Source organism: Sebastes fasciatus, chromosome 10, assembly GCF_043250625.1.
Source record: "Sebastes fasciatus isolate fSebFas1 chromosome 10, fSebFas1.pri, whole genome shotgun sequence".
NCBI classification, from domain to species: Eukaryota; Metazoa; Chordata; class Actinopteri; order Perciformes; family Sebastidae; genus Sebastes; species Sebastes fasciatus.
This window is the reverse complement of record NC_133804.1, coordinates 32,570,230-32,596,138: the sequence shown is the minus strand read 5'-3', so window position 1 is coordinate 32,596,138 and position 25,909 is coordinate 32,570,230. Positions and strand designations below refer to the sequence as shown.

General features: G+C 39.6%; 2 protein-coding genes across 4 annotated transcripts in view; one reads left to right on the top strand and one right to left on the bottom strand.

Annotated features, from left to right (window-relative positions):
• tmem126a (transmembrane protein 126A) overlaps positions 1-25,909 on the bottom strand; it is a 592,581-nt gene that overhangs the window by 434,221 nt on the left and 132,451 nt on the right. The gene's annotated exons all lie outside the window — the stretch shown is intronic.
• LOC141775776 (putative monooxygenase p33MONOX) lies at positions 6-13,568 on the top strand. 3 transcript variants are annotated; one of them, XM_074649451.1, is made up of 8 exons: positions 6-250; positions 1,489-1,583; positions 1,688-1,860; positions 2,060-2,168; positions 2,366-2,493; positions 10,013-10,164; positions 11,400-11,602; positions 12,363-13,568. In XM_074649451.1, exons 2-8 carry the CDS (start codon positions 1,556-1,558, stop codon positions 12,566-12,568), a joined length of 999 nt encoding a protein of 332 aa, XP_074505552.1. In that variant the 5' UTR covers positions 6-250; positions 1,489-1,555; the 3' UTR covers positions 12,569-13,568. The 3 variants fall into 3 exon arrangements, with proteins under 3 accessions (XP_074505552.1, XP_074505554.1, XP_074505553.1); XM_074649453.1 differs by having other exon boundaries at positions 77-250; positions 2,064-2,168; XM_074649452.1 differs by having other exon boundaries at positions 92-250; positions 1,467-1,583.

Below are 25,909 nucleotides of genomic sequence, written 5' to 3'. Positions count from 1 at the left end.
ACAGGGGGCTCCTGTGGAGAGGAAGGCAGAGAGGTTTGTCCTCTGGTTCCGTGTGGACGCCTCAGCGCTCTGTTGACTCATCTGTGCGCGTCCAAAAGTCATGGACGAACAAACACAGGATCTGATCAGCCAGTCTGTCCAATCGGCGTCGCTGTGACAAACAATAAACCACCGGAGGAGCTGTGGAATAAACTCACCAGGAGAGGAGAGGAGAGGAAGAGAGAGAGGAGAACACTACTGACAGGTTGAGGTGAGTGTTAAATAACTCTACTGTACCATGCATGATAGTCAAGCTATTAGCTGCAGACAACTCTTAAAATATGACAATGCAATGCATGTTATGGAACATATCAGTCAATAAATGGTTAATATACTCCACAGTTTTTTTTTATAGCCTATTTCGGTTGTCTCCCTAAAAGTAAATGTCACAGTTTACAGGTTATTTTAGATGTTATTCCCAAACCGCCCTTGGTGTGATTCGGTTCCTTGTTTTTGCAAGTCACTGTATCTGTCTGCACACAGTGCTGACGTGAACAACAGCAGAGAGGTGGCAGCTGACTATAAAGTAGACTAGTTAACATAAAACCAGACTTCAGTTAATGCAGATGGTGGAGATTTGCAATGGAAAATGAGCTGATAAGCAGCAACTGATTACAGAGGTAGACAGGTTCAGCATGAGGACTAATATGAGAGTGGCTTTCTTTCTTTTAGATGCAATAAATGCAAAACAAGTTCCATTCTGTCAAACAAGCAGCATTTCCTTAATTCAAAAAGATTTCATTTCCTTGTGACAATGAGTCTGTTTTCTCTGCTGTGAGCAGACTGTGTTATGATAGAGTGACTGACATAACCTGATATTATTAATGACTGTGTGCTGTAACCAGACTCTCTGCTTCTATTTTTTAATACATATATTTTATAAATATTTTTTAAATATATTTATGTATTAATACATTTATATTTTTTATAAATATATATATATATTATTTTATTTTTATATACTAAAATTTTGAATGCAGGACTTTTAATTTTATACATATATATATATATATATATATATATATATATATACTACAATTTTGAATGCAGGACTTTGAGTGGTTTTATAAATATTTTTTTATATATATATATATATATATTCTTTTTTAATATATATATATATTATTTTATTTTTATATACTAAAATTTTGAATGCAGGACTTTGAGAGGTTGTTTTTCTCTGCTGTGGGCAGGCTGTGTTATGTGAGAGTGACTGACATAAACTGATATTATTAATGGCTGTGCTGTAACCATACTCTCTGCTTCTATTTTGGAGCCGCTCAGAAACAGGACACTGTGCACTTTGTAAAGTCTCTCTGATGTGTTTATTCTCTGCTTAGGCTGGTAAAAAGAAAACATGCATAGGGCATTAATGTATTATAGCCTCACTTCCGACTGACATCATGTGTCTAATGACGCTGTAACAGTGTGTGATGTCATGTGATGAAGTATTCAGGGTTTGGAGCAGAGTGACCTCCACGCTGACCCCCTACAGCCCCTCTGATCTGGTGTCAAAATGGCCTCACAACGGGGAGACATTCCAGGTAACGCAGGAATTTAGATTGGTTTTAACTTGACATGATTACTAGCTTTGATGTCAGAAATAGTTTGCTTATGCAACATTTCTTCTTTAACTCCCATCCCTCAGCCATCGAGTCTGACACGTCAAGCGGACTCTTTGGAATGGGAATAACTCGTCACAATGTCAGCTATGACGACCTCATGGATGCCACCATGCATTCGCCGCCCCCAGACTTCACCATCAACATGCTATGGAAAAACCCCCTCATCCCACAGCACAAGTTCAGGAACACTGCAGAGGTGCTTTTCCTGTTTTGTTCTCACTATCTGATCCAAATGGGTCTGAACCTAATTACCTGAACAAGACGTGGTTTTGTATTGATACTTGTGTGATACTTCCTGAAGGTTAGGTGCATGCCCGGACACATTTGAATTGCTCTTTATTTGTTGCGTAACTGGTTTGTTAATGAATCCTAACTGTATGAACTTGTGTGACCAGGAAGGCGAGAGTGGTGGGAAGTCGCTGACTTTTGAGGCAGCGCCAGTCAAGTCCCAGGTGCCAGTTGTGAAAGCCAAAGCCACCTCTTTAATGAGCTCATTTATGACCAGTAAGTCTATTGTTACAGACACTACCTGTGTGCGTGTTGAGACACAGACGTTTCTTCACTACATGTCACAGAATTTCACCAATGATTTTCCAAATGGCTGCCGCCGCCTAGGCTTGCCAAATACAGATAAACAATCTTCAGAGCGGGCTATAATGGAGTGCAGCATATTAAAACATTGGCTCATTTTGTATATCCAGAGCAGACCCAGGAGAACCTCCAGCAATTTGAGCACCAGGCTGGGCTCGCCGACGCCAGGTATTCTCCCCACAAGGGGCTCTCTACTGAGGAGTGCCGCTTTCACCGACTGGGTGACTGCACAGTGCCAGTGAGTATGAACAAATGTTGGGGTAGAAGCCTTGATGTGCCCAGAAAACGTTTCTCTCTGCCCTCAAATAATAATAAATAACTGAAAATATAGCTGAACGACAGGTGTGTTAGAGGGCTGCACAACTTGACGCATGACTGTGTAACAGGGTTTTCACTTTTATTCATTTTTATATACCAGTGAACTTTTGGAAAGACTGACGGTGTGTTCCAATCCACGTACTTCCGGAAGTACACTTCAATGTAGTGCACTGTGTACTTGCTTGAGTAGTGCGTGAATTTCAACGGGGTAGGGTCGTCTCAAATCGAATACTATGCGGCGCACTTGCCGGAAATGACGATCACAACATTTCACCGCGGCTCGTTACCAACCAAAATATCTTCTACCTCTTCGGGGTTTTACGGCAGCTGGCGTCCTTTGTGTTGCGTTGCTGCCTCCTTCAGGTTTTACCCGTCCACTACCCGCCAAAATATCTGCCTGCTTTGTTGATCAAGAATACACAGAAAAATGAAAGCTCGTTTGAATAGTGGTCGTGGTCCCGCCCCTTCCTCTACGTAGCCAAGATGGCGACAATTGAGTGTGAAAAGTGTCCAGCGTTCCACACTCAACGATTTGACCGTTTTGAGTACAACATCCGGGTACTTCGTGTGCACTGCATTTTGCCATACTTCACAGTGTGAACGCACTTACTGTATGCACTCAAAATAGGAAGTGTAAGTACGGAAGTACGCACATTGGAACACACTGTGAGTTTACTAGATTCCAACTGATTGGAGAAATTTGATTTGGAAATGTCCGATTGTCACACAAGCTCTGAAAATATGTTTTCATGATCACAATGCATTGCGTTAACATCCCATGAACACTGAAAACCAGAATAATCTTCCAAAGCGCATGCTTTTTCTTCTTACTTTTAGTACATACTGCAGCTGCCCTTAAAAAGTACATTCTGTTGCTTGCAGTATATGCACACAATTGGGAAATACTACTCTGTCATAACATCGTGCCTTGAACTTTGACCCTCGTGCTCATAGAAAAGCATGCTGGCTTGCTGCAAAATGCGACCAGATGTACATCCTGCATACTGCATTTGACAGACTATCTATTGGAACATACTAAATCCTTTTTCTCGCATACTAAATAGTGTGGTAGTATGGGTATTGGAAAATTAACTCACAGAATGTGTCAGTCATCAAAATATAACTTGCACAAATAGAAAAACCCAAATTGGGTGTTAAATATTAACCAGTTGTAAGGATTAAGTGATAGGCTTTATCTTTTGTACATGGGTTCAGATGGAAGGTTTAGCAAAGACGTCACAGAGGAGGGAACAAACAGCGTGTGAATGCACAAAGGTTGTGTTTTCTCTTCTGTCTAGATTTGTCCAGTTTCCCTGCTGACTATTGCAAACTCTCCATTCTCACGTTTCAAAGTGCTCTCACCCGACCTAAAAGAATGATGGCGTCTGTGTTATTACTCAAAATAAGGAAGTGTTATTGTGTGAAATGTTATAGGGTAATTTCTGTTATGCAGCAACATTTTCTGCCTCATAACTTTTGAAAAAAAAATGTTTGCATTATAGAAGAGCAGTGACACGCTTTACTGTCGATCTTTCGGAGGTTGTCGCGGGCTGAGTTTTAAAGCTAGAGTGAAGATGGCATCATATGAAACTAGAAAATCTAAAGAATCCAAAATAATGATCCCAAGCTTACTGTACGCTTAATTTTGGCGAGGAAAAACTGGTGTGGCCATTTTCAAAGGGGTCTCTTGACTTCTGACCTCAAGATATGTGAATGAAAATGGGTTCTATGGGTACCTACGAGTCTCCCTTTTACAGACATGCCCACTTTATGATCATCACATGCAGTTTGGGGCAAGTCATAATCAAGTCAGCACACTGACACACTGACAGCTGTTGTTGCCTGTTGGGCTGCAGTTTGACATGTTATGATTTAGGCATATTTTGTTATGCTAAATGCAGTACCTGTGAGGGTTTTATTTATATTTATTTATATTTTTTATATATTTATTTATATTTGTCATTGTTTTGTGTTGTTAATTGATTTCCAATAACATATATTTGCATAAAGCAAACATATTTTGCCCACTCCCATGTTCATAAGAGTGTTAAATACTTGACAAATCTCCATTTAAGGTGTGTGATTATTTAGCGATTTATCGCAATTAATCATGGACGATCATGCGATTAATCCATATATACATATATATGTATATATATATGTATATATGTATGTATTTATTTTTTTAAATACTCAAAAAAAAACTTCACATATATATATATATGTGAAGTTTTTTTTTGAGTATTTAATATTTGTATGGCCGATATAGTTGTTATAAGTTGATTACTTTACATGGTAAAATGCCCCAAAAAGTATTTTTAATATGCATTATTCTGTTTTTATGTGATATAGAAGATTAATCTATAATGTGACACATTTAAAGAAACTAGGGGGAAGTAATTCATGATAGAAAATGTTGCTGCATAATGGCCGTGTTGTTTTTGACCTGTTTCTAGTGGCTGCAGTCCAGGATAAGCACAGACTGCAGCTTCCGGTAGTCGTGCTGTCAGGGCAACGCCCTTAAATGAATCGAGCCCTCTTTTTTTCTCCAAACGGACCAATCACAGAGCTCCTCACAGACGGACCAATCACAGAGCTCCTCACAGACGGACCAATCACAGAGCTCCTCACAGACGGACCAATCACAGAGCTCCTCACAGACGGACCAATCACAGAGCTCCTCACAGACGGACCAATCACAGAGCTCCTCACAGACAGACCGTTTTGCAGGAGGCCCCTGCTGTGTAGTGATGGGAATTGCGGCTCTTTTTAGTGAGCCAGATCATTTGGCTCAGCTCATCAAGAAGAGCCGGCTCCCAAACGGCTCTTCGTTTTACCACTTCTGCCTTTTATAATTCAGCCAAATTTAGCTTTAGCTGTCTTGACCTATGATTGGTAATTGTGCACATATATCACTTAAATTATTCAATATAATTATACTAAACCTTATAATTTCCAGAATACCATAATTTTACATGCTGCTTCGTTTCCAACTGTCACTCATTTTGTCTGCTATTCGCGCACCGCACCTCAGCGCACTCCTCTCTAGGGATGTCACAAGAACCGATACTTCGGTACCAACTCGGTACCAAAATTAAAAAAATGTGACGATACTCGTTTTCTTCGGTACCGAACGATGCCAGTAATGGTCATTTGGTACCGGAGCGGAGGTACTGGAGATGCGATTCTTCCGGATCTAATGGGGGCAGTATACGAAACAAGTGTTCTCATCTGCCGTGAAATGAAGGAAAATAAACAAAACCGTAATAGCACGGAAAAAAACAACAACACGAAGTGAAAGGCGTCAGCTGCTGCAGCGCTACCTCCGCTCAACTCCTTGAGGAAACAAATAGCAAGAGTCGGTATGGAAGTACTTTGCGTTCAAGACGGATTTACAAGGAGTAATAATAGATCCGCAAAAAACAGTATGAGGTGCAGTAATGGTGTCGTCGTACTTTTCTTTCCAAAGGAGGAAATACTTCCAATTTAGCAAAGCACCTCCAGACAATATTGTTTGTTTTAAATACTTGAAGGCTACATGCCACTGTTCTGTTTTGCAATGTTAATTGAAGTTTCTTTTTTTTTATTACTTAAAGGCTACATTATGATATTCAAATGGAAAAGTGCTTGTTGAATTACATGGTGTTTATTGTTTTTTTTGTTTTTTTTTACCGTGGTATTGAATTGGTATCGAGAATCGTGTAAATTCACTGGTGTTGGTATCGACTACTAGATTTCTGGTACCGTGACATCCCTACTCCTCTCTCTTTCTCTCCTCCTCTTCCTCCTGCTCTGTACCTGTAGACCAAGGGTTCTCAACCTTTTGTAACTCGAGGCCCACTTCCGATTGTTAAAAAATTTCCGAGGACCACCTTCCCAAATAAATAACAAACTGGCCTGTAAATATGTGTTATGCCACTGTCAGGTGTAATGACCCACATAGATATTCAGCTTACCCTCACCCATCACTGCCTGCCATTATAATTCCAAAGTATTCAGGGACATATTTCCTCACCACACACTTTTACTGGTTTCAAAAATTGCTCAATTTTGTGTCACTGCCTCTGTGACACAAAAAAAGGGGAGACTCGTGGGTACCTATAGAACCTATTTTCATTCATATATCTTGAGGTCAGAGGTCAAGGGACCCCTTTGAAAATGGCCATGGCAGTTTTTCCTCACCAAAATTTAGTGTAATTTTGGAGCGTTATTTAGCCCCGGCCCACTGGTTGAGAATAGCTGCTGTAGACTGTCAGCGTGCCTTTAATCACCTGATTGGTCGCACGGACATCATTAACACAACATTCAGTCACAGTCAGTGCATGGAGTGCCCGTGGCGCGGGGAAGATCGTCCTATCATTCTGCCTCGAATTAATTAATGAAAAAAGAAAAAGAAAAACTCTTATCGGCTCTTATCGTTCACTTAAAAGAGTCGGCTCAAAGAACCGGCTCGTTCTTGACCGACACATCACTAGTAGTGTGTGTACCGACGATACCGTTTAGTCCTCTCGAGAAAGAACGAAAACCGTCTTAAAACAGTTAATTATGGACAAAATTAAGGAATCGGTCGGACTGGAACGTCAAAGAAAACCTATCATAAAAAGGTATGTCACTGAATCACCGTGTTTAGCTGTAGGTATGTTACATTCAGACCGGAAAACAGGCCTTTAGAGGAGCTAGGCTAACGGTAGCTAGCAGTTAGCATTCGAGCTAACTGGAGTAAACAAACAAACCTCAGCTCATCACAATAACCTGATGTTTACTGGGATTTCATCTCATTCTCACTGTGCAATATCATTTTACACTTGTGCAATTTTGTTAATAGTCTGTTTATTGTCAATACTGTATATACTACTCCTATTTTTATACTTCTATTTAAATGGTTCATATTTTGTTTCACTTTTGTTTAGACAGACAGAGGACATATACTATTATAACATTACATACAACATTATTATTATTATTATTATTATTATTAAACATCATAGCTTTCATAATGTAAGCACTGAGCCGAAGAAGTTGTACTAAAGTCATTACTAATATAAACTGCAATATCATTTTCCACTTGTGCAATTATGTTAATAGTCTGTTTATTGTCAATACTGTATATACTGCTCCTATTTTTATATACCTGCCTCTCTTCTCTGAATACACGAGAAGCACTGGGTCTAGTGTGGAGCAGGTTTTATTTGTCTTTTTTCTCAATTTTCGATTTCATTTCAATATGCTTTACTGGCATGACTGTTAGGTGAACAATATTAATAATAATAATAATAATAATAAAAATAATAATAATATAGGTATACAATATTGCCAAAGCGTAAATTCAATAATGAGATAAAAAGAAGAACAAAATTAAACAAAAAATATACATACACATATTTACAATTCATTAAGCAAATTACAATATATAAATATTTAAAAATAACATGGAAATGGTAGAAAACAATACAGAAATAATTTGTTTGTTGTGTCAATAAAACAAACAAACAAATAAAAAACAGTTAACAAATATCATTGTATTGATGTTTGTATATTTGTTTGAGTTTAAAATAAAAAGTGAAAAAAGAAAAGTGGGTTAGAAGTATATAACTGGTAAACTAGTAGTAAGTTAATTTGCAGTTGCAGTACAAAATACAAGTTAGATGTAAACTTGTTGTATACTCAAAGTTCACAAGTCTTATACTTAAAGTATACTTACAACTATGATTACCGGACGCCAGTAAAATGTGACAAACAAAAGTAAAACAAAATAATTTCTATTCTATTGTCATACTCTACTGAAATGGCCTGTGTTGAACAATAAATATTATAAATATAAAAAAAACAGGTAACAACAATATATTGCAATATCAAATGCCAAATATCTGGAAAAAAAACATGAAGTAGAGGAGTACATAAAAGGCAGAGTGAGTTACATCTGTTGTTGTGGTTGTCTCTTAGGCTGTGGCATGCACTACCATCCTGCAGCTTCCATTTCTCTCTCTCTCTCTCTCTCTCTCTCTCTCTCTCTCTCTCTCTCTCTCTCTCTCTCTCTCTCTCCCCCTCCCCCTCCCTCCACTGCTCCATCACTTTATAAAACCCACAGTTTCAGCTGCCAAAATGTTGTTTGTCCTGATTTGTAATATTCTGGCTGAGGTCCAGGAGGTTGGAGCAGTGATGACATCCAACAGGATACAAAACCCAAATAATACACAGGGGATTACAAGCTAAGAGCTTGTTATTCATTAGCACGAATCTACTGCCCACTGAGCAGAATGCAGGAGCACGTATGAGAGATATATCTCGATATGTGTTTGGAGGGACGCTCGACACATGGATGGGAATATGCCCACATTGAATGGAAACTTAACAATATTCTTCCAGAGGTCATTACTGAGATAAATCTAAATGTCAAGGCAAATATGGCTGAACATTATTATAAGATAAGATAAGATATTCCTTTATTAGTCCCGCAGTAGGGGAATGTGCAGTGTACAGCAGCAAAGGGGATAGTGCAAAAAACAAGAAGCATCAACTAACACAGTAAAAAAAGAGCTAAACAAAGTGTAACAAAATATGAACCATTTAAATAGAAGGAAGTATAACAATAGGAGCAGTATATACAGTATTGACAATAAACAGACTTACAAAATTGCACAAGTGTAAAATGATATTGCACAGTATGAATTACACCTGAGTCGTAATGATATTGCACAGTCAGTATACAGTGTAGTACAGTTATTGTCAGTATTTGGTGTGTAAGTGGTCTACTATATAGTAGATATAGTTATCAGGATTTTTTTTGCACAGTTATTGTTAATTGAGTAGAAGAGGAGTGATGCAGGACCAGGTTATATAATTGCTTGGACTGGTGGTTTTGCAGGTAGAGCAACCAGTTTTCTGAGTGACTTTCAAGCAGTTTATATTAGTAATGACCGTTAAATAATACAACTTCTTCGGCTCAGTGTTTACAAAAAATGAAAGCTGTGATGTTTAATAATAATAATAATGTGGTTCAACATCAAATCCCCATAATTTGTATCATAGTATATGTCCTCTCTCTGTCTCTCTCTTTCCCACCCACACCATATGGGCACAGCAGGTGATAGGCTCCGAGGATCTGTGACGCACTTGTTTATTATTTTTGGTCCGCAGGTCCACAAAAACACTGCTGACCGTAGTCATTGTGTAATCAGGGTGGTGTTTGCTGTTTAGATAAGATCAATGTTCTGCCTCTTGAAACATTTGTCACAAACATGAGCTGTTAGTCTAACATGGGCACAGCTTTGCTACTTGGTGCATGAGTCAAAAAAAGAAAAAACAGCCAGCTGTGATTATGAATATTAAACATTTTTTGTAATCACTTTCTAATGTACAGGGGGATTCTGGATCAGTGGAAGGTATTCCTTCATTGTTTGTTTGTTTCATTGCTTGTTTTTTTTTTTCTGTCTGTGCAGAAGTTGAGAATGCCAACCGGGGACTTCAAGGAGGACAGGTGTACAACATCAGCACAATCCACCCCAAGTGTCACCCCTTCTGTCACCCCCTCCGTCACCCCCAGCGTCACCCCCTGTGTTACTCCCCACGGATCACCAGCTCTTAGTCGCAGGTAGGCATCATGCTGCTGAAATGTTTAGCTCATGTCCTTATTTAATCTAAAACACGGTAAAACACGCACATCCAGTGTTTCGATAGGATGAGAGCTGGATCAAAGAAATATAACCGAATATAACAGATAGATCCGCACACCAAATAGCTCCCGTTTTGAAGGATCTTTATTATGCTGTAACCTTTGGAGCACCAGGCTCTTCCTCAGACTTTGGATAAGTGCAGAGAGTCGCCGTCATAAATACCCGTACTGCACACAAAAACACACACGTGATAATACCACACTTGTGTCACATAACCAAATACGAACAAGATAATATATTATATATTAGACCTGTGCACTGATAGTATCTCAAGGCTACAGAGAGGTACATGCAAAGATGATGGTATAGAAAGGAGCATATCAGTATACACACGGTATAAATACAAAATATGTCCCCATCCCATATGTAAGTACTCCAGCTTTATCACCATCATATTCAAAATATAAACACGTGTGATTTACCACCCCAGTTGCAAGCACATACTAGGGCTGTCCCGAATACCATCTTTAGGACTTCAAAGCTTCGGGGAGAAATATTTGAAGGTATTTGAAGCTTCGCTGCACGGCGTATATGTATATACATACATACATGTAAATACACTAAGAATATACATTAATATATAAATCTAGGTCAAAACTATTCAAGTATATACAAAGGCACATGGCACAATATGACGGTGATGCAGCCGGAGGCTCGTGTTTTTGGAGGACTTATTTATGGGAGGTGATGTATACTGTGTGTGTATACTGATATGTTCCTTTCTATACCATCATCTTATTATGTACCTCTCTGTAGCCTTGACATACTGTCAGTGCATATGTCTAATATATACAATATTTTCTTGTTAATATTTGATTGATTAAGTGAAACAGGTGTGGTATTGTCACGTGTGCGTTTTTGTATGCAGTATAGGTATTTAAGATGGCGACTCTCCGCACTTATCAGAAGTCTGAGGAAGAGTCTGGTGCTCCAGATGTTACAGGATAATAAAGATCCTTCAAACAGGAGCTTTCGGTGTGCGGATCTATCTGTTTTATTCTGTCATTTAATCTAAACCCAGATCCAAAATGTTATCGAAATGGATGAAACCTAATCATAACATGCTTCATATCCCAACATGGCCCATATTATAGCCTTTCTCAATGTTAATCCTTGTGTGTTCATGTCTTGCTCTTGCTTGGTGGCAATACAGGAGCTGGTTCCAGCTGAGTCCTTCGCATTTTCTTGCCACCCCAGAGCTCAATAGTCCAAACCCTAGCACAAGCATGGGAGGAAATGAGGGAGGAGGCGGAGGAGGAGGAGGAGGAGGAGGAGGAACAGAGAAGTGGAGCTTCTTTGGAAGTCGACCGGTGGTACAGAAGTCCCCCACTGACCCAGGCTGTGAAAGCAGCACAGGTGAGAGATTTATACGCAGTCCGGCATTTGGATCTTGACTGTAAATTACAGTATTTTTTACAGTATTATTGAACAATAGATGGGATAGAGTCTCATAGCAATAGGTTGAACCCCGTGCCATGACAAACTGTGCTGAGGCCCCCACGTTTTGTTCTTTCTCTGAATACAATAACGCTGGTTCCACTGGTTGCAATTGAATAGCTCTTGAACTCAGTGGGGATTTTCCACTGACAGGGTGGCGCAAATAATAAATCTCAGTCATTAATGTTTTCGGAGGCCTGTTTTACCACTGAACACACCCGGGTGTGGTTTAGAAGTTTGCTTTGCCTCCGACCACGGCTGTCGCCAGCGCAGAGGCATTATGTTTTCTGATTAGATTTTGGTGGTCAAAGATCACCGTGACCTCAAGTCCGTTCCATTCCTATGAACACGATATCTCAGGAACACCTCGACAGAATTTCTTCAAATTTGGCACAAACATCCACGAGGACTCAAGGACGAACTGATTAGAATTTGCAATTTCACCTAAATGTCTAATAGGAAAAAAATTATGACATTTTGGCCAGACGTGGATGTAAACTGCAAGGTGACTGGCTGGCGGAGGCGTACAAACCGCGAAGCGGTAATTGTAGTTTTGCACGTGAAACCACACCCAACAATCGGCAAGAACCAGATTGTCATGACACTAAAGCTGCTCCCTTTATAATGGCTATAGATTTAGATCATTAATGACAACATCACTTCCTCGTCTCTCCTGCAGGCTTCTCACTGCAGTCCTACTTTGGCATGCAGAAGTCCTCTACCATGGATAGCACCAACACCCAGGTCAACTTCAAGGTGGACGACCCTGCCAATTTCATGCCCCCCAAGATTGAATTGTCGGGCATTGAAGCCAAGCGGGCGCCCACACGGCCGCACAAACTCAAACCTCGGGACATGAATGTTTTAACACCTTCGGGCTTCTGAAGCCGGACCGGCTGAGTAGTAACATCTCAGCACCACATCTTTGTTGTTTTGCTTTCCTCCGTCTGTTTGCTTATTTGCTTTCTTGTCTTCCTCTGTTCCCTCTGCCTCCCTGCAAATCCACTGAGGCTGAGAGGAAGGAGGACCACCTATAGTATTAGCTCAGCAGCCCCAGAGACATCACCGCACTGTTACTCCTCCCCCAGCAGACCTACTCTGATGGATCGCCATCTTCTGTTATTCCACACTATCCCCTTCCTCTCTCTTCCAGCTCATTGGTCCAAATAAAACACCACATGAAATATCTTTATATGTCATCCCTAAAGATAGTATTGCTTTGTATTATTATTATTGTTCTGTCCTTGTTCTGACATGCATCGCCTTGCCGTCCTCGTCACATCGTCCATAACGGCCTGAGATTGAAGTTGTTGAAATGTCTCGTCATTGCCTCTCATGAAACTGACCAGCTATTTCAATTCATAATGCTCAGTTGCCTCATTTGTCTTTTATTATTTCATTTTGAATAAGAAGAAGTGTAGCTGTGTAGAGCTTTCCTCTGTTAGCATGCAGAGTTTAGAGTGTGGATGAATGATATTGTGCCTAAACTTGCAGCATGTTTGCTTTTGGCATTTTCGCCTCATAAATACAGCTTTTGTTTTTTTATTATTATTATTAGGAAGAGCATCTTATTTTACCTTGTGAGAGTGTATGACTGATGACCTGAAGTGATTTCAACTCAAGTATTTTCACATTGTTCTGCTTTAAATCAACATTGCTCATTCTGAATAGTAGTGTGTTGGGGTGCGTCACATTTTTATATTGCATCACAATAATGCTGTAAAAATGCAAAAGCGTTGAAGTGGTCATTTGAGTTTTCTGTGTCGTAATACAAGACTTACTGCTGTTTTTATTTGAAGAAGTTGATGAATTCCAGTAAGTAGTTGCACAAGGGAGATGAACTCCCACTTACATCTGTAAATAAATCTGATATTAACAAGCAAAATCTGGTTTTCTGGTTCTGTTCTTCATGCAATTGTGGAAATATAAGTACATGGAGCCTCTACAAGCACTCCACTCCTTTATACATACATAACACTAAAACAAACAATCCATATGATGCTGAGGATGAGAAATATAGATTCCATGGAACAAAGACCCATTGAGGTTGAGGAATGCTTTTTTTTGGTATGAAAACACTATTTTGTGATTAGTATATGCAGTATTGTATTTATTTTTGTATGTATGGTTGCTTAGTTAAATCAAACTACAGCAGAATATGAATTGTGCTGTGAAAGCAGAGCCTAATAATCCGACTGAACTGGCATTTTTATTTCACTTATATATTTGAATCGCTGAACAAATCGGGAGTGAGCGGCGATATAAAATGGGTGTTCTTTGCACATTTATTTAAAGGTCCCATATCGTGCTCATTTTCAGGTTCATACTTGTATTTTGTGTTTCTACAAGAATATGTTTACATGCTGTTATGTTAAAAAAAACTTTATTTTACTCATACTGTCTGCCTGAATATATACCTGTATTTACCCTCTGTCTGAAACGCTCCGTTGTAGCGCATTTCAACGGAATTGCGTTGCTAGGCAACAGTTTGGGTCCATGTTTACTTCCTGTCAGCTGATGTCATTCACATACACTGCAACAGGAAATAAACTGGGACACATTTAGAATGTTTATGTTTAAAACAGTGTAATAATCTATATATTGTAAATTTGTGACATCACAAATGGACAGAAATCGTGACGGCTTGTTTCAAATGCACAATTTCTGAATACGGGCTATGTGTATTTCTCCGTATATTGAGCGTTTTGATAGTTTAACAGTATTCATATAGCACTTAAACCTACTTTATAATATAAAAGACATGCAAATCTCACTTTTTACAATATGGGACCTTTAAGTAAAAGTATTATAGTAGTAATATATTTGTAAATTTTACCTTGTCATGCAAAAAAAATAAAAAATCAACTTGTACCAACCTGAATTGCCATGATATCAACATATAAAGGTGAAATTTGACCCCTTGTGGTGATAATGATGTGGGAAGATTTTACACCAACCTTTAGCGACAGTGTTTGGCCAGAAGGGGGTGCAATAAGCTACAAATATAAACACATGGTTGTTGAGAAATAAGTTTTATACTCATTAGTTTCATTATATTACCCAGATTAAAATCAAGAACAGGAGCCTCAAATGAAATGTGTGTTGAGGAAATTAATTTTGCCTCACAGAGACATGAAGGGCAAAGGTCAGAAAAGAAGTCTCTCTGTTGACACACTCATTTAATTAGTCTCGTTCTACTGCCGGTGGAGAGATTGATTTAAATGTAACAGCAATTACAGGGATGTTGTCAGCAATACTGAACGTTATGAACTACCTACCCAATCTCCCCCTCTCCACATCAAAGCAAACATCCAGGCCATGCGACAGCGAGCCGGCAGGGAGAAACAGTAGGGAGCAGAGTTCCTCCCCCGAAGGCTCAGCCATTTACTGAGAGGCTTTACGGCCTTGTTAAAGCTCTCAGCACTTATTGTCTGGTTGTTCTGTCTATTGTGTTTGAGAGTGAGAGAGTGAGTTGATTTATTACAGGGTGTGTCCGTTGCCCTCATTATGTCACAGAGACACACCAGGATGCACATACAGTACTGGACGTTTCTATCGTATGTTGACTCAGTTTCAAAAGTATAAACTAATGACGACACTCCCTTATAGCTGCTGTTGTAGTTCTAACAGAAGCTTTAAAGCCTTGGCTTGAGGCAAAAAGAAACATCACTTTCTTTTCCATCAACTTTGACACTGGTGTTAATTAGCCGGAGCTCCTGAAGGGAACACTCCTTTACGTAATTACGGGGCCGTTGAGCGTCCACGTCTGTTTTTCAGGTGGCGCTACAGGGGGCAAAGGTGAACATGAAATGAGGCAGGCAAGTGCAGACAGAGAGCTTTCACTCCAATGCTGAAAGGTGGACGATCATAAAGGGATGGATGGGACAGACACGAGATGAAAGGAGATCGGATGAAGAAATTTGGTGTAACAGTTTGGTAAAAACACAGATGGAGAGTGTTGGGACACATTTGTGTTAGAGGCAACATGGCAACAATGACTGTCAGTAACATTAAACCAAAAACACACGCAGCAGTAAAGCAATTAAAGTGAGAGAAACAGTGGGTGAGGGAGTCTGTAAGGGAGGGAAACATAGAGCAAAGGGTGGGGTGCCCCAGCAGTCATGACATAATACAGATGGCTCTCTCTGGGTCCGACATGACGTGGTTGCGTAGCCTCCCCCCTTCCTTTCCTTCTCTCTCCGATCCCACACAAATCACTGAGCTCACTCACAGATGTGCAATGGCCAGCGCCACCCTGCCAGAGTGACAACGCACCAAAACAAACACACTCAGGGTCTGCAATCTGACACACTTACTCATCTAGATTTCGAAAAACTGGTCTGGCCAAGTTCCCTCCACAACAGCCTCAAAACAATCACTCCGTGGGCTACACCCGTATGACACAACAAGCTGCCGTGATTAACAAGAAAAACAGCAACGTTTTTTTAAGATCAGCTTGCTCCAGTGATCCAGTTTCACTAGCGTTAGTGATGCTCGATATGGACAAAACACAGTCTAAATGTACTCTTTGTAAAGGTCAATTTGAGGAAGGTTATGTGCTCTTTCATCTAATACAAGTAGGAGTGATAGGAGCCTTTTTTATCACTTATTTTGTCAGGGTGACACCGGGAATATGCCGGGATCACCAGGTATTTTTTAATAAACAGATATTGGGCTTCTGATACCTGACGTACTCTGAGTCGTTATCCCCAAGTGGTACTAAAGTGTGTTTTCTATATCTGTAGGAGGAGTTCGTTAAAGTACGGAGCCTGCAAATGGCCAAAAATACACGAAAATTTCACAAAAAATTCAAAATAGCCGACTTCCAAATCAAGATGAATAAAGTTAGAATGAAAGCAAAAGATGCTGTGACAAGATAATACAGTAATAAAAAGACTTTATTACATTTCATTTATTGCTTTCGGGTTATATATACAGTACCGGTATCCATTAAACTCACAACTTGTTTGTGTAAGAAGCGCCACGAAACGATGACTAATGCTGGTTTTTCTCCGAGGTAATCTAGTCATTGACGCCACGACACAAACAGCTGGTGACAAAACTTAACAAGGGATTTCAAAGGGGGTCCCTTTTGACGTCTGCTGCTGGGTGGGTTCCCTGTGTCGTATGCTAACGCCGTCTAACTCCAGAAGCACATCTGGGGCTGATTCACGGTGAGCTCATGGCCCGGAGGTGAACCCACCAAGCTTAAGGGGAGGTGGGGCGGTGGGGAGAACACAGGTACCTGGCTGTCTTCAGGTATGCATCCTGTGAAAGAAAGTAAACATCAATCATGCCCCACTACCCGGGGGGAGTGGGGGTGATAGGGTTACAGTATTACAGCTTGTAACACAGATGTGGGTCACGCACAAATCAAATCAGCGTGCCTACGTTACGCAATAACAAGCTGCTGTACCTCATAAATCGTGAAGACGTGACCTCTGACTGATACAGAATCTCCGTTTCCCCCGAAGAGACCCTGCAGAAAATGAGTGCATCTTTGTGCAGCTACAGTGTGTATGGAATGTGTGTGTGGGGTGGATGCAAGCGTCAGAGCAGCACACAGAGTAAATAGTGGGAAGTCTCATTTTATGTATATATTCTAGGGCTGTCAATCGATTAATTGCATGATTTTGCTTTTTAATCTGTTCAAAATGTACCTTAAAGGGAGATTTGTCAAGTATTTAATACTCTTATCAACATGGGAGTGGGCAAATATGCTGCTTTATTCAAATGTATGTATATATTTATTATTGGAAATCAATGAACAACACAAAACATTGATAAATATAGTCCAGAAACCCTCACAGGTACTGCATTTAGCATAAAAAATATGCTCAAATCATAACATGGCAAACTGCAGCCCAACAGGCAACAACAGCTGTCAGTGTGTCAGTGTGCTGACTTGACTATGACTTGCCCCAAACTGCATGTGATTATCATAAAGTGGGTATTTCTGTAAAGGGGAGACTCGTGGGTACCCATAGAACCCATTTACATTCACATATCTTGAGGTCAGAGGTCAAGGGACCCCTTTGAAAATGGCCATGACGTTTTTTTCCTCGCCAAAAAAGCTAGTATGACATGGTTGGCACCAATTCCTTGGGGTTTTTCTAGTTTCATATGACGCCGGTATCTTCACTCTAGTTTTAAAACTGAGCCCGCTACAACCTCCGAAAGATCTAACGCGTTATTATTGCGTTAACTTTGACAGCCCTAGTGTATTCAAAATGTCTAAGTGTATACATCATATGTTTTGCTAAACGTACTATCTGACTTCCTGCACCTTGTATCTTGGTTTTTCTTTCCTGCTGTTGTGAAACTATCAGATGGATGTTAACGTCTGTAACCTGCTGGCAAAAAAAACAGTCTAAAGAAAACAAAACTGAAGTGCCAACGTGACAAAGCTACTCTTCTTTATTGTCATCCAGTCCGAAAAATAGGGGAGCAGTACGTTGTTTTTGTACAACAAATGAAGCATATGTTTGTTGTGTACTTCTGTTTTCCTTCTTTTGCTTTATGTCTTTATGTGGAGGGGTCGGTGGGGAGAGAGATTACCTTTATGTTCCTGCACTGTTTTGTTTTTGCTCCTCTTTTTGTATATTGTGCCTTCGAAAAAAGAAAAATCAATGGATATATTGAACTTAAAATGTTAGCAGCTTTACTATAAGCCAGTCTCCAGCCTGTGGCCATCGGGGCTGTGTTGTCTCTGTTCATCAGGCATTCTCCTGCCATCCCCCCACTGAGAAGCAGAGTGTGTATTGTTGGGCCCTCCTGTACTGGCCCCCAGGCCCTAACATGAAGCAGATGTGTTGTAGAGGAGAATCCCCCTACATACAACAACCAGGTCTGAACAGTCAGCTGGAGCTCACTAGAGCCACATCCGCTCCATGCACTCATTAGGAGAAAAAAACAAGAAAGCTTTTAACCTTACAACCACACATCGCAGAGCACCGTGTGTGCATGCGTGCGTGATTGAAAGTGAAACATGCGAGGAGTGTGAGATGATTCATTTCTTGGCCGTGCTGTTATAAAGAATTTAATACCCAAGACACGTGTTGTGCAATTGGTCAAAGTACGTAATATCTCTTAATCTAAATCACGCAGTCGGGCCTGGAATGCTTCCTCATGGAATCTAGCCAAAGGTGTCTTCCTCCTCCTTTATCTCCAGAACCGGTTTTAATCACCATTCATACACATATAAGAGTCATTATTACTGACTTAAAGGTCCCATATTGTAAAAAAGTGAGATTTGCATGTCTTTTATATTATAAAGCAGGTTTATGTGATATATAAAATACTGTTAAACTATCAAATCACTCAATATACGGAGAAATACACACACAGCCCGTATTCAGAAATTGTGCGTTTGAAACAAGCCGTTAGGATTTCTGTCCATTTGTGATGTCACAAATATACAATATATATATATATAGATCATCACACGGTTTTAAACATAAACATTCTAAATGTGTCCCAGTTTATTTCCTGTTGGAGTGTATGTAAATAACATCAGCTGACAGGAAGTAAACATGGACCGAAACTGTTGCCTAGCAACCATTGCAATTCCATTGCAATTCCGTTGAAATGCACTAAAACGGAGCGTTTCAGACAGAGGGTAAATACAGGCATATTGAGACAGACAGTATGAGGAAAATAATGTGTTTTTTTAACATTACAGCATGTAAACATGTTCTAGTAGAAACACAAAATACAAATATGAACCTGAAAATGAGCACAATATGGGACCTTTAATATTTACATAAACTCTATATAGTTCACAGTTTAAATATCCGACATGTATTAACCCTCAAATATGTTGCCAAAATCTCAGATTGTTGCGTAATCTACCTGCTGCCTTTTTTTTTTTTTTACAACTAATACTTTATTATTATGTCATCGGGTGAAAATGGAACATAAATCAATGTTTATGTGTTTTGATGTGATGCAGGTGTCAGATGTTTGTCAGACTGTGATTGCTGTCATTCCTGTGGGCTCACCCTCATTAGTTTATCTGGGTTTATGGGCGTCACTGCTCTTTAACAATTTCACAGCAGTCATTGTGACATGTCATATCTGTAGCAGGCTGAACACAGGTGTAATTAATACCATTAATTATGTCCCTGCTCCGTTTATGTGGGTTAGGGCCGTGGTATTGCGCAAGCTTGGTTCACTGGAATGGCTGTTACACACTAAATTGGAGCAATGGTTAAATTGAACAATTAGGTGTTTAAGCCAAAATGGTTGTTGTGAAAAGGGCCAATTAGAGAAGATGAGTCAGCAATGTAGGACAACGTAACGACAACACACATAGACGGCAGAAGTTAAAGGTTTAAGGCTCGAAAGTAAGATGTTGAAACTCCCTGATATTCCTTGATTTATCTCGCCGTTTGCCCATCATGTTATATCACCGTTGTACTTAAGGGAACCTTTGATCTTTTGGGTGGATCTCATTGGATAAAAAAAAAGAAAAGTCATGGAGCACACGTAATTACAGCGCACTTATTAATCCCTTAAGCCAGGAGAGGAATGCAGTTCTTTGGCTTCTGTCACTGGTTCTCACTCACGCACATCCACGGCACACCTTAAAGTTAATAATATGTACTTTGTGCAAAGATGACTTTACGTCAGGACAATGAAAATATGCAAATACATGTTATGCACAAACACACAGTAATATTAGAAGCGGTTTGTGTAGCAGGTGTTGGGGTTGGAAATACAGTCCGAAACAAATATGAAATAATACTTTTTCTATAGGCCGTTTGTAAAAATGGTCCATTCCTGTTCTCCTTCATCGTGATCACATAATATATGGGCGGATGTGGTGTTTGGACACAGCGAGGTGAGGCGTGTGACTTGGCAGGACGCTGACACATTCCTCCAGCAGAGATGTGGTCAGACAGAGAGAAACCCATTTCGTACTTCTCTGAGTCTAGTTTTGGCAATTTTATTTGACATTTTTTATAGGTTTTGTCTGCCTACACGCTGTCTCACATCACCGCCCGTCTCCTTCTAATGCCTGTTGGTACCCATCCAACTGAGATAAAGGCAGAGACTGAGACTAACAGACTCTTACTGACATCTCTATATGTCTTTGAACACGGCAACTGTAGTTTAAATGTCGTATTTAAATACATTATCAAACTAAAGTTCACGTACATGCAATAAATCCATAAAAGCTTGTCCGAGTCAATTACTTTCTATCATTCATTATTGCTCTTAATGTTGCCTGGCATCACATCTGTGCTCTGGTACGACCTTCGCACAGGGGGAAACTGGAAGCAGTAGGAGTAACCAGAGTGATAAGGTTGATAAGTGCAGGACTTCAGTTGCTGGTTTCGATTGGACTTTTGGTTTTAGTGACCCGCTAATACAACTTGTGTGAATAATATATGTCTGAATAAATAATAAATATTTGCACTTTATCCAGTCATTTATCTAATCGATAGTTGTGTAACCTCTGTGTAAATCTGACCTTCGCCAGACCGCCATTACTGTGTGTCATCTGGTTGACCTGATACAAGGGACTTCTATAAAACTGTGACTCTTCCTGAGATTCATTTAAGAGGAGTAAGCAAAATAGAATAATATTTTATATCAACACAAATGTAACTACCAAGGCTATTAAAGTAACAAATGTTCCAGAGTCCAGGAGGCATTCAGAGATGATAAGGAAGCAACATGTATCAGGCAGGATAGGAGCAAATAAGGTGACAGAGGACTCAGTTTCTGTCTTTAAAAAAAGGAACATAAGTATAATAAAAAGCAGTAAATATGTCCAAGTCGATCAGTTTCTGTCATTCTTTAGTTTTGTTTGCCATGAGGTCGTCGTCAGGAGGAGTTTGTTTATTATTTTTATCCCACACAGAGTGCAAGTCATAACCACTCCTGTAACAATGCTGAATAATTTATAATAATTTGTAATAGGTTTCATCATTATTCCCTTTAAACGCATGTCACTCCCTCTTCTACAGAACTGAGCCTCCTGACAAATATGCAAATAGTTAAGGTGCCCTTTTGTAAGTTAATACCAGGAAATGAGTTGTAACCAAATTAGAAGCGTTAAGAGATGAGTAACTAAACAACAATGTAGTTCCTGAAGAACACTGAATTAAGCCCTGAATACATGACAAACCGATAACCTCATCGTACAAGCTCTCACGCACTTTAATAGGCGACTCTCTCATAAAGTAAGCACAACTACAAGCCAAGTAGTCTTTTCTGTAGGCCTATAAGGCAAGAACACTTCATTATACTTTTCATAAGTATATATTGATCAAAAGATTAAGTACAAGTAGGCCTATAAGCCAAGTATACTTAGACTTTCCTGTATACTCGTCAGTATGAGCCAAATATATTTAGACTTTTCTGTTACTTGTCAGTATAATCCAAGTATACTAGACTTTTAAGTATACTTGTCAGTATGAGCCAAGTATACTTCGACTTTTCTGTTTACTTGTCAGTATGAGCCAAGTATATCTCTGATAAGTACATACAAAGTGAACTGAAAGTATAATTTCTTATTTTAAGTTCAAAAGAAGTATACTAATAGCACACTTGAATTTACTTATTTTTGGTGTAAGTACGGTGGGTTGCTTTGCCACATGGGCCAGTACAGTGTGAATGCTTGGACCATGAGTGAGTCGATCCTCCACCCACAGTGGATCAGCAACTGATGAACACTTCAGGGACTCACATTAATGTAATAAATTAGTGCTTAGTGCTTCATTGTTGCTCACTCCTTCCTTAGTGACTAATCAAGTCACCCATTTAGTACAATTATTATGTGTAACTTAGCAACGGTACCAGAATATAAATAGATTCCTTACTATGTAGAAACAAATGTGAACATTGCTACAGAAATATTAGCCTACATTTATTTCCAAAAATATGTAAATATACAGAGTTAATAGATGAACAGAGTTACGTTTATTCAGACCTTTAGGGGAATTCTTTTCTTAGAAACAATAAGCCGGAGGAACTAAAAACTCTGCCAGCAGGTTAAGTGAAATTAAAAGTATCTGAGTGTGCAGTTAAACCTGTCATGAGTCATTCTTTAATAGACACAGGGAGTCGGAAGAACTGAAAAGGTCTGCCAAAAGTAACTGAGTTATACACCTGTCATGCATCAGTAAGCCCGTTGATCCTCATCCTCATTGTCAAGATACCTGCTAAATGCAACAGGTTGTTTCCTTCTTCACTCACAGCCTAAAGGTTTGGTGAAAACAGGGGAAATTGATGCAAGGAAGTCAAACTTTTATCAAATAAATTATGGAAGAAATAAACTAGAGGTCATCTTGTTCCACGATGCCAAATAGGGCCAGGGGCGTAAAGTAAAGGGGGGCCGATGGAGAGCCTGTAAGTCACCTTATTTCAGAAAAATATGTACAGTAGTCAACGGCGAGAGACAAATGATTGTTTTGATCCCGTTTGAATTGCGCCATGAATCACACATTATGATGTTCATCAATTTAAAACATAATTTTGCAAGTCATGAAAGTCTATCAGACTGTGAAAATACATAATTAGAAAGACGACACACCCAAACGTTGCGTAAGTGACGTCTGTCTCTCTGAAGCTACGATGCCTGTGTTTTTCCTACTGGAATGAACTCACAGTAGCGACGGGTATCGCTCGTTCTTTTCGCTTCCCGGCTGATAAAAAGACCAGGAGTCGCTGGATAAAACAGGTAAGATAACGTTTCATCTGTGCGTGGAACATAGTTAAGTTACTTACTTACTTAGGCCTTTAAATTCCCTAAGGAACATAGGCCATGGACGAAACCCCTCCATCTTCTCCGGTCTTGTGCCCTCCGATCTAGTTGTTGCCATGACAGCCCTTCCCTCTTCATCTCCTGTTCTGTGGTTCTTCTCCAGGTGGTTCTAGGACGTCCTCTCTTCCTCTTTCCTTGTGGGTTCTATGTTAGAGCTGCTGCTTTGTGATTGATCTATTATGTCTTCTGAGTGTGTGAACTATATCCACTTCCATTTTTCTCCTATTGATTTGAATGTCTATTGTTTCCTGCTTGGTGCGTTCCCATAGGTTGGCGTTTGAGATGACGTTGGGCTGGTAGATTCCCAGGAGGCGTCGGAAGCGTCGGAGGCAGCGGTTAAAGAATGTCTGTAATTTGTTCAGTATGTTTTGGTGGTTGTCTTCCATGTTTCGGATCCGTAGAGTAGAATGGATTTGACATTTGAATTAAAGATTTGTAGTTTGGTCTTGAGTGTTTTTTTGTTTTCCAGATTTTGTTTAAGATGTTGAATGTTGTCTTTGCTTTTCCAATTCTGGCTTTGACATCCTCCTCCGGACCTCCGTACCTCCGTCCACAGTAACTCTGCTCCCAAGGTATGTAAAGCTGGCTACTTCCTCTAGCTGGTTTTGATCCATGATTATTGGTGTGTTCTTGTTGTTGATTCTCATTAACTTGGTTTTTGATGAGTTGAGTAGTAACTAACTAATAGCTAAGAGAATAGCTACGAGAGATGTAGTTCACTGAGACGGTTTCAGACGAAACTAAATGATACTACGACAAACTGAGACTTTCTTGACTTGCAAAATTATCTTTTAAATTAACAAACATCATAATGTGTGATTCATGGGGCAATTCAAACGGGATAAAACAAATATTTATCTCTCTCCGTTGACTACCGTTCATATTTTTTTCCAGAAATAAGGTCCAATGGTGGTCCAGTGGAAGGGGCGGGACTTAGGCTCTCTATGGCCAAGGCCTATAGAAAGGAGGCTGGGTCACTCGTCATATCTCCGGGGGTATTAAACATGCGCAGTAAAATCTCGCTTGCACTCGCCGAAATTGAGCCAATCCCAACGCACGACCGCAGCTTCAGTTACACTGCGCATGTGTTATACCCCACACCCCAAGACACATTGTCCGCCCGTGACCAAGCCTCCTTTCCATAGGCATTGTCTATGGCCCCTTCCACACTTCCTTCCTTCCCCCCTTACTTCCGGTGTCCTTGCTCGGACCACACCCATCTTCAAAGTCGGCCTTCACTTTGATTTACACACCTGTGAAGTTTCATGCATTATTCATGATGTTGTGGTTATTGTGGTGACAAAATCTGTCCGCAGATATAAATTATATAAACTAGCTGTGGTAGTTCCTGCTACAGTAGGTGACACACACACGTGCACAAGGTGAAAACAATACCAGCATCCCTGCTGAGCTGGTAATGATTGACAATTGCAAGTAATTATTTTGTTACTGTACACATTTCGAAACTTGGCTGACAGACGCAAAAACGTGAAGCATCACCTCTATGGAAGTTTTAATTGGACTTTATTAGTTGTAACCCACAGAAGACATTCCACAAATGTGTACCATGATCTGCAAATATTTGACTATCTACAAACATGTATTTTTGTATTTGTGTTGTGTCACATCCACAAAAATACAGGGCGATTTGCAAATACTGCATAACTTACTCTGTAAATACGTATTTTAAGGTTTACATGTAAAGTGATATCTACACATTTGTGCATCTATTTTGCATTTGCAGATTGCTTCCTGTGCAATTATGGGCCACATGACATTTGTAACTTTCCCCCTGTTTGTTTACAGAATTTTGTCCGATTGGTACTGCAGCAGATCTGTAGATAATAGTTGTAAACATCCACAGAAGACAATTCACAAATATGTACCATGATCTGCAAATATTTCACTACCCACAAATATTTGCAAATCGCCCTGTATTTTTGTGGATGTGACTTTACACAACACAAATACAAAAATACATGTTTGTGGATAGTGAAGTATCTGCAGAAAAGTGTAATTCAAGAAGTAAAAGTTATGGAAAGGGAACTCACTAAATAAGGAATAACGAGGATGTTTTTGAGAAGAGATGGAGTCTAACAGATAGTTACATGGGTTAACAAGCATGCACATACATGTGCTTGGAGGTGACCTGACGTTAAGGAGGATGCATGTGTGTGCCCATGTAAATGATATTACTATATATTTGCGCTCCCCCCCTTTTTATTTTCTATTAACTTATTTGTTGATTTAATTTATTATTACTCTCGTATTTTTGTATTATTATTGTTGTTGTTTTTTTGTTTTTTGAATTTGTTTCGTTTTTTTAACTGTCATTATTATTATTGTTATTTCTTTTCTTGGTTTTAAATGTTGAGGTTGTTTTCTCTATAGTGTATTTGATGGGTTTGTCTGTAAGCTCATCTACTTAAAAGTTGGTTTATAGACTGTTGTAA

What these genes read in the sequence shown, in the direction of transcription:
- LOC141775776 (XM_074649451.1), top strand. Translation starts at nt 1,556, where the DNA reads ATGGCCTCACAACGGGGAGACATTCCAG. An exon ending in ACAACGGGGAGACATTCCAG is followed by an intron (nt 1,584 to 1,687) that starts GTAACGCAGGAA and finishes CCCATCCCTCAG; the next exon opens with CCATCGAGTCTGACACGTCA. An exon ending in TGGGTGACTGCACAGTGCCA is followed by an intron (nt 2,494 to 10,012) that starts GTGAGTATGAAC and finishes CTGTCTGTGCAG; the next exon opens with AAGTTGAGAATGCCAACCGG.